The following is a 19,457-nucleotide window of genomic DNA, read 5'->3' on the forward strand; positions in this document are numbered from 1 at the left end:
GTTGCTGTAACTGTGCAAGGCATTAGTGAGACTGCGAGGAGAAAGTGAGGACTGCAGATGCTGGAGATCAGAGCTGAAAATGTGTTGCTGGAAAAGCGCAGCAGGTCAGGCAGCATGCCCGAAACATCGATTCTCCTGCTCCTTGGATGCTGCCTGACCTGCTGCGTTTTTCCAGCAACACATTTTCAGCATTAGTGAGACTGCACCTGGCGTATTGTGTTCAATGTTTAGTCCCCTTACTCAAGGAGGGATGTTTTTGGAAGCAGTTCAGAGGAGGTTCAAAGAACAAAGAGCAGCACAGAACAGGAACAGGCCCTTTGGCCTACTAACGCTGCACCAACACATGATGCCTTTCCAAACTAAAAACTTTTTGCCTCTATGCTGTCTGTATTGCCTCAATTCCCTGCTTATCCATACATGTCAAGATTCCTCTTAAACATTGCTACTGTACATCTACCACCACCAACTCCTCTGGCAATATATTCCAGGCACTTACCACCCTCTGTGTTAAAAAAAAAATTGCCTCCCACATCTTCTTTTAAATGACCCATTTTACCTTAAACCTGTGTCCACTAGTGAGTAACATTTCTACCCTGGGAAAAAAACTCTGACTATTCATTCTATTTATGCCTCTTAATTTTGTAATCTTCTATCAGGTTGCCCCTCATCCTTCAATGCTCAAGTGAAAACAAGCAAAGTTTGTCCAAGCTCTCATCTTAGCCGACACCCTCCAAACCAGCTGACCACACCCCCATCTACATAAAAGGAACTGAGAGAGGGTAATTAGTGTGAAGTGCCTAGGAGTGCCAAGAACCAAAAATCTGCCCTGTTCCTCCCACATAGATGTGATAGTCAAAAAGACACAACGCCTCTTTCTCCTCAGGCAAATTAGGACATTTGGCATGTCCATAAAGGACCCTCATCAATTTTTACAAATGCACCATAGAAAACATTCTATCTAGGTTCATCACAGGTTGGTGTGGCAACTGCTCTGCTCAGGACCATATGAAACTACAGAAAGTTGTGAACACAGTCCAGACAATCACACAAACCAACCTCCCCATCCATGGACTCCATCTACATTTTGCGTTGCCACGGAAAGGCAACCAATATCATCAAAGACCCCTCCAACCCTGGTAATACTCTCGCCCAACCATTTCCTTCAGGGGGAAGAGAGAGAAACTTCAACAAATGTATCAATAGGTTCAAAAGCAGCTTCTTCCCTGCTGTTGTTAGAGAGGTCCATTCAGCAATCTAATTTCAAATCTAACGTTGATCTTGCTTTTGTGCACTTCCTGTGCAGCCGTAACCTTGTATACCTCGCTCTGTCTAAACAGCCTATGATCTATGTGTCCTTGCATGTTATGATCTGCCTGCACTGCAAGCAAAACAAAACGTTTCACTGTACTTAGGTACATGTGACAACAATAAATCAAACCAAATCAAAACAAACATCCTGGTACCCTCGCCAAAGCCTCCACAACCTTCTCGTAGTCTGGCCACCAGAACCATACACAATATTCCAAATGGGACCTAACTAAAGTCTATACAGTTGCAACATGACTTGCCAATTTATATGCTCTACGCCCTGACCAATTAAGGCAAGCATGCCACATGTCGTCATGACCATCATATCCACTTGTGTTGCCCATTTCAGGGAACTGTGGACCTGTACACCTACATCCCTCTGTATATTGATGCTGCTAAAGGTTCTGCCTTTTCCTGTATACTCTTTCAAGCATTAGATCTCTCAAAATGCATCACCTTACATTTGTCAGGAATAAACTCCACCTGCCATTTCTCTGCCCAAATCTCCAGCTTACCTACATCCTGCTGTCTCCTTTGGAAATCCTCCTATCCGCAGCTCCCCCAATTTGCAGACTTTTTAATCATTCTCCCCCAACTCGTTCATATATATTACAAAGAATAGGGATCCCCCAGCACCTTGGTCGCAGATCTCTAGTCAGAAAAAATACTCTTTCATTGCAGATACCACACCATCTGTGATGAAGTCAGTTCTGTATCCATCTTACTAGCTCACTGCAGATACAATGTCACTTCACCTTTTTTATCAGCTTGGCACTGGGGATCTTGTCAAAGGCTTTGCTAACGTCCATAAAGACAACATCTACCATCCTGCCCTCAATCAGCTTTATCACTTCCAAATGGCAGTTGTGGTGGGGTTGGCGCTGTGGCATTAGTAGGTCCAACGTAGGCGGCTTTGGTGAGTCCAGTTCAAGATTCATGACGGCAAGGGTGATCTGGACATTTTCTTTTCCTTTTGTTTCTGTCTCTAATTTCAGGTCTTGTTTTTAATCCTAACTATTGTATTCTAAGATGTCACGGAGAGTGGCAATTCTGTACACTTTTCACTGTACTCTTTACTCAGGTACACGTGACAATAACATCTCATCCAATGTAAAAAAGTTTGAGAGACATGACCTTTCCTGGACAAAGTCATGCTGCCTATCGCTAATTGAATTTACAGTTTTCCAGATGTGAGTAAGGATTGACTCCAGACGTGAAAAGGTTGTCTTATGAAGAGAGATCGAGCAGTTTAGGCCTACATTCTCTGGAGTTTAGAAGAATGAAAGGAGTAGCAGATCATGTTTAATTTAGATATACGCGTAAGTGTTGCATTTTGGTCAGGATTACAAGGGCAGGACTTATGCAGTTAATGGTAGGGCCCTGGGGAGTACTGCCGAACAAAAAGACGTCTGGTTGCAGGTGCATAATTCCTTGAAAAGAGTCACAGGTAGACAGATTAGTGAAGAAAACATTTGGCATTTTTACCTTCATTGGTCAGAGCATTGAGTGTAGAAGTTGAGACGTCATGTTGCAGTTATATGGGTCATTTTTGGAATATTGCATTCACCTCTGGCCGCCCTTCTATAAGGAGGATGTTGTTAAACTTGAAAGAGTGCAGAAAACATTTACAATGATGGTGCTGGGATTGAGGTTTTGAGTTATAGGGAGAGGCTGAATAGGCTGGGGCATTTTTCCCTGGAGGGTCAGAGACAGAGGGGTGATGTTGTAGAGGTTTATAAAATTGTGGGTATGGATGGAATGAATAGCAAAGGTCTTTTTCTTAGGGTGGAGGAGTCCAAAACAAGAAGACGTAGGTTTAACAGGAGATGGAAAAGATTTAAAACGGACCGGAGGGGTAAATCTTTCATGCAGAAGACGGTGCGTATATGGAATGAGCTGTCAGACGAAGCAGTAGAGGCTGTTACAATTACAACATTTAAAGGGCATCTGGATGGGTATATGAATAGGAGAGGTTTAGAGGGATAGGGATCAAATGCTGGCAAGTGGGACTAGGTCACATTGGGATTACTAGTTGGCATGGAGGAGTTGGACCAAAGGCTCTGTTTCTATGTTGTATGTCTCTAAATCAGGATGGCATGACTTGGAAGGTAACTTACAGGTGGCAGTATTTTCAAGTGTTTGTTCCTTTGTTCTTCTTGCTGGTAGCGTTGAGTGTTTCACGGGTGCCTTGGTGAGCAGTGTACCATATACATAGCACACGTTGCCCTTAGGCGAATTAATGCAAATCAGTTGGGCCACTTTGTCTTGGATGATGTTGAGCTTTTTGTGTTTTCTTGAAGCTGCAGTCATAGAGGCAAATGGGGAGTGTTCCATCACATTCGTGACTGCAGATGGTGGGCAGGCTTTGGGCAGTCAGACGGTGAGTTAATTCCCTCCCTAAAGGCATTGTGGGTCAAGCTAACCCAGGTGGACTGCAGTGGTTCAAGAAAGCAGCTCGGTTCTACTTTCTCAACGGAAGCACTGGACAGGCAATAAATTTTGGCCCAGCCAGTGACGCTTATGTCCCACAAGTGAATATTAAAAACATCCTGAGGATTACTATCAACTAGAGATTGAACTGGACTGGCCATGTAAATTTTGAGGCTACAAAAATAGGGCAGAAGCTAGGAATTTTGAGGTGAGTAAATCAGCTCCTGTCACCTTAAATATTGTGCCTTACAAGGCAGATGTCAAAAAAGCAATTGAATACCCTCCAATTGCAGCCCCAACAGCACTTAAATAGCTCAACACCATTGCAGTCCACTTGACTGGCACTACATCTACCATTTCCATCACTATGAACACAGCGGCAGCAATATGCACCATGCACAACATACACTCCAGTAATTCACTAAGGCTCTTTTGACCATACTTTAACAAAAAAACAGGGAACTACAGACCTACGCGTCTGATGTCAGTAGTAGGGAAACTCTGGAATCCATTTTAAAGGAAGCGATTACTGGATATTTAAAATCTGATGTCTGTTTGGATGTCAACACCGATTCACGAGGAAATCATGACTGACAAACCCGGTTGAATGTGTTTCAGTATCTTATGAGCAGTATCTTATGGATTTTCTGAAGTCTTTTAATAAAGACCCACACAAATAGCTAGTAAACAAATTTAAATGCATGGGATTGGGGGTGATATACCAGCTGGAACTCATTCACAGCATTGTCAGTGTACCTATGCTTTATGAACTACAGCAGTTCAAGAAAGAAGCTCATTACCACATTCTTGAGGGAAAATAGGAATGGACAAGAAATGCTGGCTGAGGCAGCGATGCCCATGCCCCATAAATGAATCATAAACTCCCTCTTGTACATTTCTATTGATGTACTTACACGTATTGCAGTAGTGCAAGAAGTTAGCTCGTCATCACTCTCTCAAAGACAACAAATGCTGGCTGTGCCTTTATCCTATTTCCTAAACAAATATACATGTAAAAAAAAACCTGACATGTTTGTGGAAGTTAGAAAAGCAGAAAATGATTCTGTCACTTTACTTTGAATGGAACAGGCACCTTCCAATGACTGGGAATATTTTAGAAAAAGTAGAATTGTATGAAGTGACAGCAATTTAGTAAAGGTCCCAAGTGGAATACCCTGCTGTCTAATAAGGTGTTTAAGGCCTGCAGATTATATTTAAATAATAGTGCTTGAAAAACATTCAAGGAACACAGTTGCCTTGCAGATAGAGTAGATGTTGGAAATTTCACTCTATGCTCCAGAATTAGCAGTGGGACAATTACAAAGGCCTGTTTGCCTTGATAGAGTCATAGAGATGTACAGCACGGAAACAGACCCTTCAGTCCAACTCATCCATGCCAACCAGATATCCCAACCTTTGATAATGTACAAATAAGAAAAATACTTTTGAGAAGCAATCTGCAAGTGTTTTGCCAAGAGTTATCCAAGATTGTCTTTTCTCGTGATACAATTGATAAATAATCTAGTTTGCTTAAAGTTGGCACTAACCACATTTACAGAATCCAATTTGATGCTTAACTGGGATGAAAAAGTGCACACTCTTAATTTCAGGGCTCTTTGTTTTATGAGGTTTTGTACTTCTTGGTTACATAGCATAATAGGCATGGTTGTTTGAAATACTGCACATTTAAATCAACAGATTAGGTGGCACTTTAGTTTTTTTAAAATCATTAAGTTTTATTAAGATACTTTTCATACTGTTTTTTTTTAAAAAGGAAGATTGACATTACAGCTTACAAACATTCCCTGGGCAATACAGAACTCAACTGCCAACACATATGGACAATGCACCATTATTTGTATTGATTCAGGAATGAAAAACATAGCCTTGCTTGTTGCACTTTTTTTGCCTCTTGGGTTAAAGAACAAATTCAATTTCTCTCCCCACAAAACACATGGGTTAATCATCCACAAATAGCTGTGTGCCTTTAAGAGTCTTCTTATAGACCAACACCCATAATTCATTAGATACTAGTCAAACATGCAATCTAATGATCAGAAAGACTGGATTTTATCCTTTTCCTCCTTTCTGCCAATTTCAGAGTCTACGGGGATATTGCACTCGGTTTTCTTTAAAGAACAGTTAACACCTGCAGAACACCAATGCATTTTCCACAGAATCAGGTTATTAAAGAGAGGCAGCCATGATGAAATGCACACTGATTACATGACTCCTTTAAAATAAATCAGAGGATCTTCACAAAAACTGCTATTAGTTTTCTCTCCATGAAATATTCTGAAGGTAAAATATCGAACCACTGTACATCATGTTCAAACAAAACATTTTAACACAGAATTTGGAAACACTTTCTCAAGTGAGGTTGAAAACAAAAGTATTTTAAATGGCACACCTGTTTTCTCTGTAACAATGGAATCTTTCTTTTGGGGGGGGGGGGGGTTTAACAAAATAATGTTTTCTCCCAAACAGCACCAGGAAGACCAATGGCACTGGATAGTGTGCACCTCTTAATCATAATTGTCGGAGGAACACAGTTCGCCCCTTTAACAAGAGACTACAATATACTTATTGCACACAAATCAAATAATTCAGATGGTTACAAATGTTTAAAAAGTACATTAGTGTCAGGAGTTACTCAATACATTTACAAATTTGAAAATTTTTTAAATGATTAAATCAAAACTAGAGGAAATCTTCTCAAAGGAGTATTATAATCAGGCATCCAATAAATTCACAGATTCACTAAGTACTGCTAATCAAGACTGCATAGGATCTGAAAACTTCAATGCACTTTGCATAGCCCTTCTATATATTACAAAGCCTCAATTTTGTCCATCTTTTATCCACCCTGGAGACAACCACATTATAATAAAGGATAAATTCAACAGTGAAACAGCAATGACACACCAAGAACATCAGGGTTTCCATTTCCATCATAATAGTCTCAAAAAGGAAATTTGTTTGGAAATAATATTTAATTTCCATTTTGCTATGACCTGTTACTATTCTGAATGAAGGTCAAAGTTAGCTTCAAACAGCTAGGACGGTGACTGCTGTTTGGGAATCCACTTGCTTTTAGTTAAGAGACATCAGAACTGCAATCAGTGGTTTATGCCAAAATAGCCATAAATCATATTCAAAACATCAACATAAGATCAACAATTTTACTTAAAAATTTTAGAAAAACTCAATGGTTCCATCCATTTCTCAAGTGCTACTCTATATTACATACATGGTATCATATTCACATGCTGAAACGAAAGGACAAGTGTGACAGCATTAACGTTAGTCTGAAAGAAGATTGTTTTATTACCCTAGAGCATAAAGAGTACAGTGAATTCATTGATACTGGAAACAGATTAGAAAGGCATACAATTGTGTGGCCTTTGGAAGGTGGAGTTATGGGGATAGAGGAGAAAAGATGAGTGACTGGTCAGGGTACAAAATATAACACTGTCCATGCATGATGCGTAAATTCCTAAGCAGTTTTATTTGTACACATTGGCATAAAAGTCCAGTACTCAAAGGGTTAAAGATAACTGCAATTAAATTCTCTCCAAGTCATCCTCAATGAATTGCAGAACAGCTATACTGGCTTATAACAGAAATCCAAATTCTATGGGAGTTGGTAATGCATAAGGGGAGCATTAAACTTGTTTATGAAAGCAGCTAAGTCTTTACCTTCGCAGAGTTATATTAAAGACCTTGTTACCTCACTTCACGATCAAAACCCTCATTCCAACCCTCTCCTCCTGACCTTTCTGTACCCATAAGTCAACCATCTGCAGCCATTGAGAGAAGTGGCAACAGAAATAGGTAATTTGTTTTTGATGATCGTACAGGTAAAATTTTTCATTTGTTACAGTAATTTGCGTACTGCCTAGATATGGGTTTATCTCCTCTAAGATCTGTTAATTAAACATTGGTTTTGCTGATCCATTCCATTTTTGAGCTCAGCTAGGAATTGGACGAGACATTAACGTCTCCACCTACAAACTGTCTCCAGTCAAAACGGATCACCTAGGGGCAATGGCTCCAGCGCTAGTGCTCACAAGTGGATAAAATTCTACTCTCCCCTGCTCATCTAATGGTAGGCAGAGCTTTTGGAGATGTCCAAGCTGTAAATAATAAATGCTTAGAACTGGAACAAGTGTACATTTGAAGAGTGTAAAGTGTGTGTTAGGAACTAAGGGAGGCGGTTGTGAGTGGGGGAATAAGAAGTTAGTTTTTTACTGGTTGATTGTATTCAACTTTTACATCAGTTTAGTGCAAGCAGTAATAGCAAAATTATTTTGGCTACATATTAAAAAAATGCATTGATCACTCGGTCAATCAATTCATAAAAGTGAAAAGAAAACATTAAAATGGATTAAATTTAAATTGACAATGTGGTCAACATACATCAGTTTATATAGAGAGCTATGCCTCCTAATTCAAGACTCTGTTAGTGGAAATGTTAACTAATCTTTGGGGGTAAGGAAGGGCACGAGAGTGAGAAAAATGTCAGATCAGTGCTGGAAATTTTTTTAAAGAGTTTGACCTACAGTGGTCAAATTATTAGAGTCAGATTACATTTATGTAAAGTTATTACAATTGTAGTCCATTTTGGCACATTGGCTCAAACATAACTTCTCAGACTTCGATTTGATACAGAGATGGAACAGAGGAAATGCAGCAAGAACTCAGATATCCCTTCTCCCAGAGATGGGAAAAATTTTTGGTTCCCTTGCTTACTTCTGTTTAGCTGCCTCGATTAATAAGAAGTCTGGTAACTTGGTTCTGTTCCAGGACACAATTACATGAAAAGGGGCAAAACAGAATTACAAGGGAGTGTTTAAAAAAAAAAAGTGATGCTGTTGGAACCTACTTGTTAGGTTAAAATAAAACTAAAGCCAAAGTAAGGAGCAGCAACCAAAAACACCATAAGCAGTGGAACAGGTTAGCATACTGGTCAATTCTGTAAACTGGATTCAAATTCAACTACAAAGCAGGAGGTTAAAAAATATTCTCTTCCCGTTGGTTGCAAACGTTTTAGTCAAAACAATCTCTAAAGCTGGCTCATTGTGACAGTCAGTTTGCCTTGCAGAATTGCTGAAAGACTTGAAATGGAAAGGTCATACTGCTGCTTTTCTGAGACTGGAATAAGGCGTATAGTTTGGGCCACAGAGGAATCTTAACTTTGCATCTGGCCCATAAATGTAACTAATAATGATACTGGACACCAAAAAAATGGACAAATTGTTTTCCACAAGTAAGATCTTTCACATCTGATAGGCATAAAGCAACTAAAATCAAGTGGACATGAGAACATGAGTAACTTGTAACTAATTTTTGTTGTCACCCATTTTGCCCACTTTAATGATAAATGATCAAATTACCACATTGCCACTAATTTACTCATTAGAAGGAGGTACTGCAACATATTCTTTATTTGTTAGCATGGATGAGCATGTAACTTTCAATATTTCTTCCCTTCAGCATAAGGATTATTAAAGCAGATGTTGAAGATTTCCAATTAATGCCACTGCGCAGTTGTAACAGAGGCTTTCTGGGATGTTTAAAAAGGGAGCCATGGCTAGAATCTAACCAATCCCACTGTCGCTACCTGGTAGTTTTATTGTGCCAAGGCTTCATTTTAAGATCCAGAAAAAAAATAATAAAAAGGCACTTGTGGCCATCTGTGCCTTTGGTTTTCTGGTCCAGAGCAGACACCATGATTTGACAAAAGCTCAGCCCCCAGTGTGTCACTCTTGGGATATTGTGACTGTACAGTAAGGCAGAGGATCAAGGCTTATTCATTGAAATATTGGCAAAAAAAACCACCCCGAATGACAAATAAAAATCTCTTGCATCCACGTCCCAGAAAAATCATAAATTGGCACAAAGTAGAGGCTGAAAAAGTGACTGGGACGCTGACAGCAATTGTGACTTGTGTGAATCTCACTCAGCACATAATCATTCCAATTGCACAATTCAGCCCAAGCAATCTCATTGATTTCCAGTGATTCCCAGGAGGTACTTTATGTCTTCCTAACTGATTATTCTGTGGCAGCATTTTGGCAGATTGAATAATCAGTGTACAATTCAGCAATGGGAAGTGATGCTGCAGTCAATGCACAGATAAGTATTCAGATTTCCAAAAGTTCCAATGACACTGGAAAAACAAAAATGTGCTCTTGCCCCTTTCACCGGCATAACCTAAATGTAGGTCAGAATAAGCTGCCTCCAGGTTGATGCAATTCTTCTTAGGTTTACACTGCGACCTTCTTCATTGTTAGCAATTAACATCATGGTTCACATTGGTTGGGCATTCAAGTTAATTGTAGGCTGGTCATAATGATAAATGAATTTGAATACAGCGGAAGTTAGCCAACAGCAGACCAAAATTTAACATGTGACCATTTTGATTAAAAACAGCTATTGAACATACATTAACAAAACAAACAACTTAAAAAAGTTCATTTTTAAACATTATACAAACATCTTTAAAACCCAATCAGAAAACAGCATTATACTACATGACCTCTTGTACATTGTCACAGGCCAGTGAAAAGATTAAAGCACTGTACAGTTAAATGTTCTAATAATAAAAAGAACAATGCTCAAGTAGTAACCCCAGATTGATGCTCATTCCTGGATCCAGTACAGCAGCTAAATTCACAACCCTAATTTCAATTTTGTTTGGAGGCAAGTCATATTAATGAGTCTATACTAGTGAACGGCACCATCCTAGGGTCGAGCAATGAAGCATTTCAAATGCAGTTTTCTCCTTCTATACTTTGATTGAAACAATCAGATATTACAATATTTAGAAGTCTTAGCATAATAAAAAATGTAGTTGCTTTTACACAGAAATTTACATGCAATATTTTCAAGGTAGAAACTTGAAAATCTGCCTTTTCAAGGTAGATTTGCAGCCTGGGTGGTGGTAATTTACTCTTCTAGGTGGAACTGATGTGAGGTGTGACAAGATTAACAGAAAGAAGTTGTTGGGGTGCAAAAACGTTTTAGGGGTATCACCAAAAAAGTACTATATTTAAAATGGTTTTGTGGAAGATTGATAATTATCCTCTTTATTTGCAGGTGACAATAATTCTGAATAGACTTTAAAAGATGGAAAGGTATGATTGTTCTACATATTTAATCCAAATTTTAATAACGGGATGCTTTTGTGGATTACAATTACTTCAAAGTTTTCAAAATACCACAAATGCACTGCTCTCTTAGTTTCTGAATCCTTTTATTCTTAAAGTGATTATCATGTTTTAAGGATTAATTTGGTTATCTGGTTCCAAAGTGATTGGGACTGGAAATTAAGAGTACATTTAAGAGTAAGACGATAATTCACTTTGGCATTTCTCTTTACCAAAGATTATGAATTATTCAAACAGCAGATCCAGGGTATTGTCCACCAATACATTAACTCTATCTCCACTGGGGTTACTAACTTAAGCAACACTATTCTTCCCTGGGTTAGAAAAAAAAAAGGCTGAGAACCTCTTAGTCAAACCTTTCTGGGTCAATACATGATCAATACAGATTTAAAATATTTGGATTAAATGGTTATCGACAACCAATTAGATGTCAAGGAAGAAAGCAATAACTTCCCACAAAATTGAACATTCCCCAATGTAGTTTATCATTAGCCCATATCAAACAAAGTTTCAATTGATTTGCTTTGTTAATTAGTGAATTTATATCAAATCTCCACTGAAATAATTATATCAAAGACACACAAGTGATGATCTGTTGTATTGATATATTGAAATACTGTTGTATTTCTCCCACTCCCAAGTTCATAACTAACACCCACAATATTGCTGTACCATCACATACAGACACCTATGTATTGGACAAGTATGCAATATCAATGATGTAACTGATTGCAATATGTCTATTAATAGTTGATAGCAATTGCTTAAAGCTTTAATCAATAGACTACAATTAATAACCCTTTAATAGGATGTCACCGCGCATATGACATGGGATATTCTGGAAATCAGCATCCACCATACTGGCAACTTGTCAAGGCAAAAATAATTCCAATAAATAATATTTGCTATATTGTGGGAAGCTTGAAGTACCAGTGCTTTACACTTCAGAATGGCCACCCATGGGTCTGTGCCAGTAATTCTCCACAGCATGTGCTCATCTTACCAGTATTACCATAAGAATGTTCAAGGTAAGGCTAATAATCTTTCAAAGGCTAGTTTGAAACCCTTAGCTAGGTCATTATACACAGCTTTCATTGGATGGTTTTGCAATATTACAAGAATTGTTCCAAATAGATTAGTTACCTCCTTTGCTGAGATATTATTTCAAATGGGAGATGGATAAATATAAATTTTGTCAAGGTAGTCAATCCTCAAAAACAAAAAGGTCTTTTTTAAAAATGAACTATTTCACTTTTGTGCTGCCTTGTATCTTCAACCAATCATTTGTTTTTGAAAACAAGCCTGTTAGGATAAATTCAGAAGCTACAAGTGACAACTTAATCAATTCGGGTAGGTAAATCTCAGCTAAAATAAATATTACACACTTGCCCATTACGTACGCTAGTGATGTTACACAGGAGTGAAGAGTGATTCAAAAACAAATTATAGCTCATTAAAAACCAAAAACAGATACATATTTTTGAAGTGATCAGACTAGTTTTTGCAATTTTATAACATCAGTTTGGATAGTGAAATATCACCAACTAAAATTCAATCTGTCTGTAGGAAATGACCAAAGGTTGGACTTTAAGTTCCTCACACAAAATATACATTCACAACATTAACCTCATTGGAAAATGGCTGCCAGTCATATGGATTCTAAAAGAAAAAAGTTGCCTTTATTAAAGTATTCATTTAATATTTAATAAAGTATCAGACTGCTGCTGAACTGTCAGTATGCACTGTCAGTACATTCTTGTAAACCTAAACTCCTCTTTGCACAACAGTGGGACCAGCTAAATATTCCAAGACACAATTGCTGCAACCAAGTGAACAGACTTACTGGGTGTTCTATTATACAAATAAAATTAAATCTATATAACGTAATAACAGAGTATTTTGTTACTCTGAAAAATCTGAACTCTGGGAACTATTATACACAAATCAACAAGCTCTCCTCTCCTCAAGACTGTACTAAAACCTTAAATCAAATCCTCCGTAGTTACTACTGAAAGCATTAGATAAAATTTGTTTTTTGTACATTCACAAGCACAACCACGAGTTATCCTTTTCCATACAAAATCTTCAAAGAACAGGGAGAGACTTGCATCGTCTTGAGCTTGAACTGGCAGCAAAATTGGCTCCATAACAGCTATCAAAGGCTTGCTGTCTGCAACCTGGATGTACGTACATCTTCCCTAAATTGACTGTTGCCTAAAGCCATCTGGCATGGTGCCCAGTTCTTCACTGAACTGACACCAAGCAAAGATTATTGACTATTCCCATAGATGTTCCAGTCATCTCTTATGGGTCCATTTCATCAAGGTCACTTTTAGAATCACCAAGCATCATGGGAGACTCAGAGCCCTTAGAATGAAGAAACAAAGGAAAGTGTTAGTGGAACAAATAATTACCTTTAAAGACAGCTTGTAATATACAACAGGTGCAATGACGGATAGAGAAGCTAGACAATATGTTGCTTCACAACTGAGAAGATTAACCTTTTAAGTGCTGGCCACGATTGCTCAAAGCACGGGGGGGGGGGGGGGGGGGGGGGGGGCGTTGGTGGAAAACAGCTGCAGCAGCAGGCATATCTTCCCCTAAAAGTTCGCAAACCACTCGGGAATATTCACTCATTAGAGCAACCAACAGGAGAAAAGTCACCCCGACAAACAGAACGGAAGAAAAGGGTGGTGGGAGTGCTGGTTAGAACAAGTTAAGATTGGAGGTGGGTTGGAGCTGACAGGAAGAAGCAAGGAGCTGGCAAAGTGAGGAGAGGTCCAGGAGTTGGTGGGATGAGAGTTGGGGTGGGGTGGAGAGAATCACAATTAGCCAGAATGCATTGTGGTCTTTTATCGACGTCTAGAAGTGGCCTTTTGCTGGATCTGGGCATTGTCTGCTGGGTCCTGGGTGGGAGTGTCAACAAGAGTCAGGCAGAGATGGGAGGACATGTTGGTTTTGGTAGGACAAGTCAGTTTCAGGTGGACTGGGAGAGGGAATGGAGGTTGCAAGAGGTGCGAGCAGGAAGAATGAGGCAATAAAAGAAAGGGAACTGCTTTAAACTGGTCAAAGGAGTAGTACTCTGCTTTTTGGGGTCCAAGAAAACTCCATTTTGCTAAGGAAATGAATTCCTTGCAAATGATTGTGCAATTTCAAGCTATGGCTGCATAAATTGTTATTTGGAAAATACATAATGGACTCTCCTGCAATGAAGTTAATAAATTTAAATGGGTGATTGCGATCTGGGATACAATAAATGCAGGTGTAACTGCCGTACTAAACTATTCCAACTTTATGTGCAAAGGGTACATATTTCCTGTGATCTCACCAGTCTGTGGAAGTTACGTATATGTATATGGCTGCTTATGTGTGTGGAAGCAAGTGCCAGTTATTTTGAAAAAAATCGCTTATTAACTTTTCATGTTACCTTGTAACAATTTAAATACTATGATGTTTAAGAAATTAATGCTTTTCTTACATGTCATGCCTTTGTATTTAAAAGAGGATTGATAATAAGGATATTGATGAATTATTCTATTTCTGCATATGAGTGTCCAAATACCCTATATATGTCAACACAAATATAAGAAGGCACTGTTGCTAAATAACAGCATTACCTAACAAGTGAGAATGGAAAGGCAGCCTTCAAAAATCAAAACATTGTTCTTGAGAAAATCTGACTATCAAATGCCAGCTTCTCAAAGATCAGCTCCAGTGCAAACTATTATAATTGAGAAGAAACGAAAAGTAGGAGTGCACTGCAAATTAGCCAGCATCTGAAAGAAGGGCAGGTTGACAGCACTGTGAAGCATTACGATCATTCTTACTCTATGCAGAACAGTCCTTACATTGAAGTTTTGTCCTCTATAGGGTTTCTTCATGTAATGACAGAATTCTATTTGCATTACGGTTATTTTACAGTTAGGAGAAATGAATAAAACTGTTTCATCATCCATACCTAAACACAGTTTTATTACACAAAAACAGTAATTTTGAATAGTTCTACTTTGTGAACCTGCTGCTGCAAGTCTCCCTTTAGATTGTGAACACACAGTGAACATACCTTACTCATCACGATACCGTGCAGTGCCCATCTATACCCTGGAGGGATAAGCTGATGAGTATCAATGCACCTCATCAGCTTACATTAAAAATGTAAGCTGAAGAAAACAGCAGCCATTCTATTTCATACAGATTTTTACTTGATTTATACACATCACAGGTTGCTGCAATATAAATGTGTGATATTGGCAATTCTAAAAATTGGTTCAGGACTTCTTCAAAAATTAAGATTTATGGAATAGTTTTTTTTTTAAATTAAAAATATTTGGAACAATGAAATGGTAGTTTTCAGTACTTATGTTTCCTCTATTCTATTATGCCAAATTGATTGACCAATTTTGCAGACTTGGTTATCTACTAAATTGCTAACATTCACACCACTTAGTAAAGGATTCTTCCTTACCTGCCGGAGAGTTCTATCTCCATTCTCTGTAGCAGGGCTGCCATCTGATCCATTACTACTCCCAGATTGCTCCTTCTCATTCAGAAGGGCTGTAGCATAGGCTAACGTATCCTGCAACAAAGTATGACAAATCATTGGGTTGGTTGTCTTGTGGCATTTAAATGGAAACTTTCCACACTGCCTTGAAGTCTTGTTTTGGTCAAGACTGAATATTAATGTTGAGAAATACAAAGTTAACAATAAAACACAGCAGCAGGTATGCTATGCAGCAGAATTTGTATTGACCATATTATCCATCTATCCCCTCAAATTGATAATAACATCAGCTTTTCAAAGCAGTAGAGAAAAATCAGTACTGTATATATCAGAATTATCACTTTGATCTGGTTGTTTTACACTTAATGAGCCAGACAGTTCCAAGTTTCAAATGGTCTCTAGAACTTTGACACTGACAGAGTGCCACATTGTCAGATGCCATCTTTTAGTTCCTTCACTAAGTGGCAGATGGAGTTTAATTTAAATAAATGAGACGTGTTGCATTTTGGTAAGGCAAATCAAGGAAGGATTTATACACTTATTGGTAGGATTCTGGGGAAGGCTGCCATAAAGAGACCTTGGGGTGCAGGTTCATAGTTCCTTGAAAGTGGAGTCTCAGGTAGACAAGGTAGTGAAGAAGGCGTTTGATATACTTACTAATATTGCCAGTGCATTGAGTTGTGATGTCATCTTGCGGCTATAGTGAACATTGGTTACGCCGCTTTTGGAATACTATGTTTGATTTTGGAAAGATGTTAAACTTGAATGGGTGCAGACAAGATTTACAAGGATATTGCTAGGGTTGGAGGGTTTGAGCTATAGGGAGAGGTTAAATAGGCTGAGACCATTTTCCCTGGATCATCAGAGCCCGAGGGGTGACCTTATAGAGATTTATAAAATCATAGGGTGAATACCAAGGTCTTTATTCCACCGTTGGGAAGTCAAAATTAGAGGGTAGGAGAGAGAGAAAAAATATAAAAGGGATCTAAGATACAACTTTTACATGCAGAGGGTGATGCATGTATGGAATGTACTGCCAGAGGAAGTGTGGAGGCTGGTACAATTACAACATTCAAAAAGCATCTGGATGGGTATATGAATAGGAGGGGTCTAGAGGAATATGTGCCAAATGCTGGAAAATGGGACTAGGATAACTTGTTGGCATTCTTGAGTTGACCGAACAGTCTGTTTCCATGCTGTACATCTCTATGACTATAATTGACCTTTCAATTTGGCAACACATCTTCAAAAAAAAAATTACTTGACTGTGAAATAGTTTGTATAATCCCTAGGTCCAGACAGACACTAATTAACTGCTAGTATTTCCGTCCTTCTGAGAGGAGAGTGTCACAACCAATTTCCGATCACTTAAGCAATTTTAACAAGTTGTTTTTGTCATATTTCCTCTTCAACACACCCAAAACATTTCTCCTGTCAAAAGCCAAGGGGAAAAATTGAGGTTATTCACAGCATTTTTACCACAGCAACACTATTTGTCTTTCCGAAATTTCTACTTGGGACTGATCTATGGTTTCTTTGCAGATCCTAATTGCTGCTATAAGAAGTGAAGAAGTTGAAATACCTGTGCTGAAATTGTGCGCTGAAATGTCTTTGCTGTTGAAGTTTCATTTGATATGTTGCTCTGTGGAGCCCAGTAATGTTCAGACATCTAAACAAAGGACGATAAAGATATTAGCAGTTCCATTATAAAACTCAAGCTGCAATAGTCTCAGAGAACAATACTGGTTCCAGAGATGACTGATCTTTAAGAATTGCTGCAATATTTTACAGGTGCTTCCACATGGAACCCATTCACAAACTTAGCAGATTTTAAGTCAACAAACAGCTTTGAAGCATGAGGTGACTTGTTGATCTCACCGAAACTCTGGGCTTTGACAACAGCATGATTCCTGCTATGCTTTGATGTTATAAATCATATTTTTCCAGATGTATTATATTTTGAAAAACTGCAGCATCAATGCTACTTTTGCATAGTTAAGTAGTATGCAAACTGCTTGCATAGTTAAGTAATTTGCTTCATTCTGGTATTAAATGACTGGTAGATTGCAACTGGTTTCAAAAGGGATAAACATAGCACTGTCAGTCCTCACCTTCTTTTGTAACCACTGCACAGCCCAACTCCAGTGGTGAGGATGTTCCCGAAAATAATCCTTAGCAGCTGCACATCTATTGAAAGGGAAATTAACACTTATGACTTTTGATTCATTTTTGAGGAAGGAAAGAAAATAGAAGGAAGAGGAGGATTTTCAAAACATCTTGATAGGCAAACAAGATATCATGGTGACTTCTGAGATTGAAGTCTAAACCTGACTTGTGTAAGTTAGTGTTGCAAGTTTTGTTTTTCAAACTGAGTGATAAGTTCAGTTGAATCAAACACTTTTACACTTATTAACACTTTGATATAGACTAATGTTGAAGACTTAGCTTTGATCCAAATATATATTTCCTCTGAGTGCATAGCAGCCTCTTGTATAATATCCACCTACACTTCAAATAATCAGAGCCTTCAGCCGTCTCAGCAATATTCTTCATTATTCCCTAATCTTTGCCTCTCTATGTATTTTTCTCCAGTTTTTTACGAGTAGTCTGTGGATTACCTCTCAGGCCTTTAACAAGTTCTTTGTTCCTCTCCACGGTGAATCACCACCTTTAGTCATTATTCAACTTTAAAGTTTACAAATCATCCACAAATAACCAGCAAAATCGATGCTCATATTTCCAAATCAATTTTAAGTGTTAAGTTTGAGTACTTACTTCTGAGCTAACAGGACTAAGAATTTGATGCACTGGTAGCAGCGGCTGCTGTCAACATTGTTACTCTGATGCATCAGGGCTGTGGGGAGACAACATTCATAATTTCAATTTAGATCTACGGTTACAGATTGTCAACAAAACACCAGTTGGTGCAGTTAATCTAAGCCATCCACTAGCTTTGTATACAACAGAGGATACCATTCTATAGCGAAAGTTGGATATTATACATCATATATATTATATATTTTGGGATTTGGATTTAAAAATAGAGGCAGATGGATGTGTGTCAGTTCTCTGAAGGTGTTTTTTAAAATCTGGTCAGGAAGTGATTTAGAACAGTGACTTATGTGCATCAATCCCAACAAAACAAGTGACTACAGTCAAGTGCCTGAGAGAACTTCTGGAGTGTTAATGGATAGAATGTTTATACTGCTCATCTTTCAAGAGACTAGGGAATTATTTGTTTTATTTTGTGCTTCAGAACATTCAAGGTTTCAGATCTGAGGAATCTGAAGCTACAATGGTTTCTCCGAGCAGATGAATCAAGTTTTTAGTTCAGGGGAACCAAAGTGTTTAAGATTTGTGGAATTTCTCAGTCAGGAGAGCTTAGATAAAAATCCTCATGCTATCAAAATTGAAAACAGTTTGGGAAATCAGATTTTTTGAAAGGATCATGTCAGGGGACTGGGAAAAGCATTGCAAAACTGCCTCCATGTTCTAAAGAAAGGAACTGGGAGAAGGCAGTTAAGCAAAGAAGAATTGAGATAGGAGTAGACTTACTCTGGAATTTAGGATTTCCAAAAGTATAATGTTGGGGAATAGATAGGAACTTTGCTTTGCTTTTTGTGTTAAGATCTGTCTGACTTTCATACATATTTACATATTATGCATATATATTATGCATAGTTTTGATTTTTTTTTTCTTTTGTGTAATAAACTTATGCTATTGCTAAATAATATCTGCAGCCTTGTGTGAATACATTACAGGATTAACCTTCATGGTAATCAATTGCAAAAATTAATGATCAATGAAGCCAAGTTTCCTCCAAAGATTGGACTTCAGTATTGCCATCAGCTGGGTTCATAACAATACACAAGTACATGCATACAGAACAAGAATGGGAGGGGGGGGGGTGCAAATAACATACAATTCAGCTGTTGAAAAATATTCAACAATTTAATTACTTAAGGCTTAATGGGTAAACACAGTCCAGAGTCTTTAAAATTGGAAGGCTGAGGTTCAATCTATGGCATATATAATGATAGATGGA

General features: G+C 38.2%; 1 protein-coding gene across 3 annotated transcripts in view; it reads right to left on the bottom strand.

Moving 5' to 3' along the window:
- Positions 1–6,906: 6,906 nt before the first annotated feature.
- Positions 6,907–19,457, bottom strand: part of usp24 (ubiquitin specific peptidase 24) — a 185,558-nt gene continuing 173,007 nt past the window's right edge. For all 3 annotated transcript variants that reach the window (XM_043699013.2, XM_043699012.2, XM_043699014.2), the window contains exons 63-67: positions 18,187–18,265; positions 17,523–17,598; positions 16,994–17,080; positions 15,376–15,486; positions 6,907–13,277 (exon numbers count right to left, since the gene is read on the bottom strand). In XM_043699013.2, the coding sequence (XP_043554948.1) occupies positions 13,215–13,277; positions 15,376–15,486; positions 16,994–17,080; positions 17,523–17,598; positions 18,187–18,265 (416 nt within the window). In that variant the 3' untranslated portion in view covers positions 6,907–13,214. The remainder of the gene's footprint in view (positions 13,278–15,375; positions 15,487–16,993; positions 17,081–17,522; positions 17,599–18,186; positions 18,266–19,457) is intronic.

This window comes from Chiloscyllium plagiosum, unplaced genomic scaffold (assembly GCF_037043375.1).
Source record: "Chiloscyllium plagiosum isolate Xiang-an unplaced genomic scaffold, Cpla_swu_hap1 HiC_scaffold_9, whole genome shotgun sequence".
Taxonomy (NCBI): Eukaryota; Metazoa; Chordata; class Chondrichthyes; order Orectolobiformes; family Hemiscylliidae; genus Chiloscyllium; species Chiloscyllium plagiosum.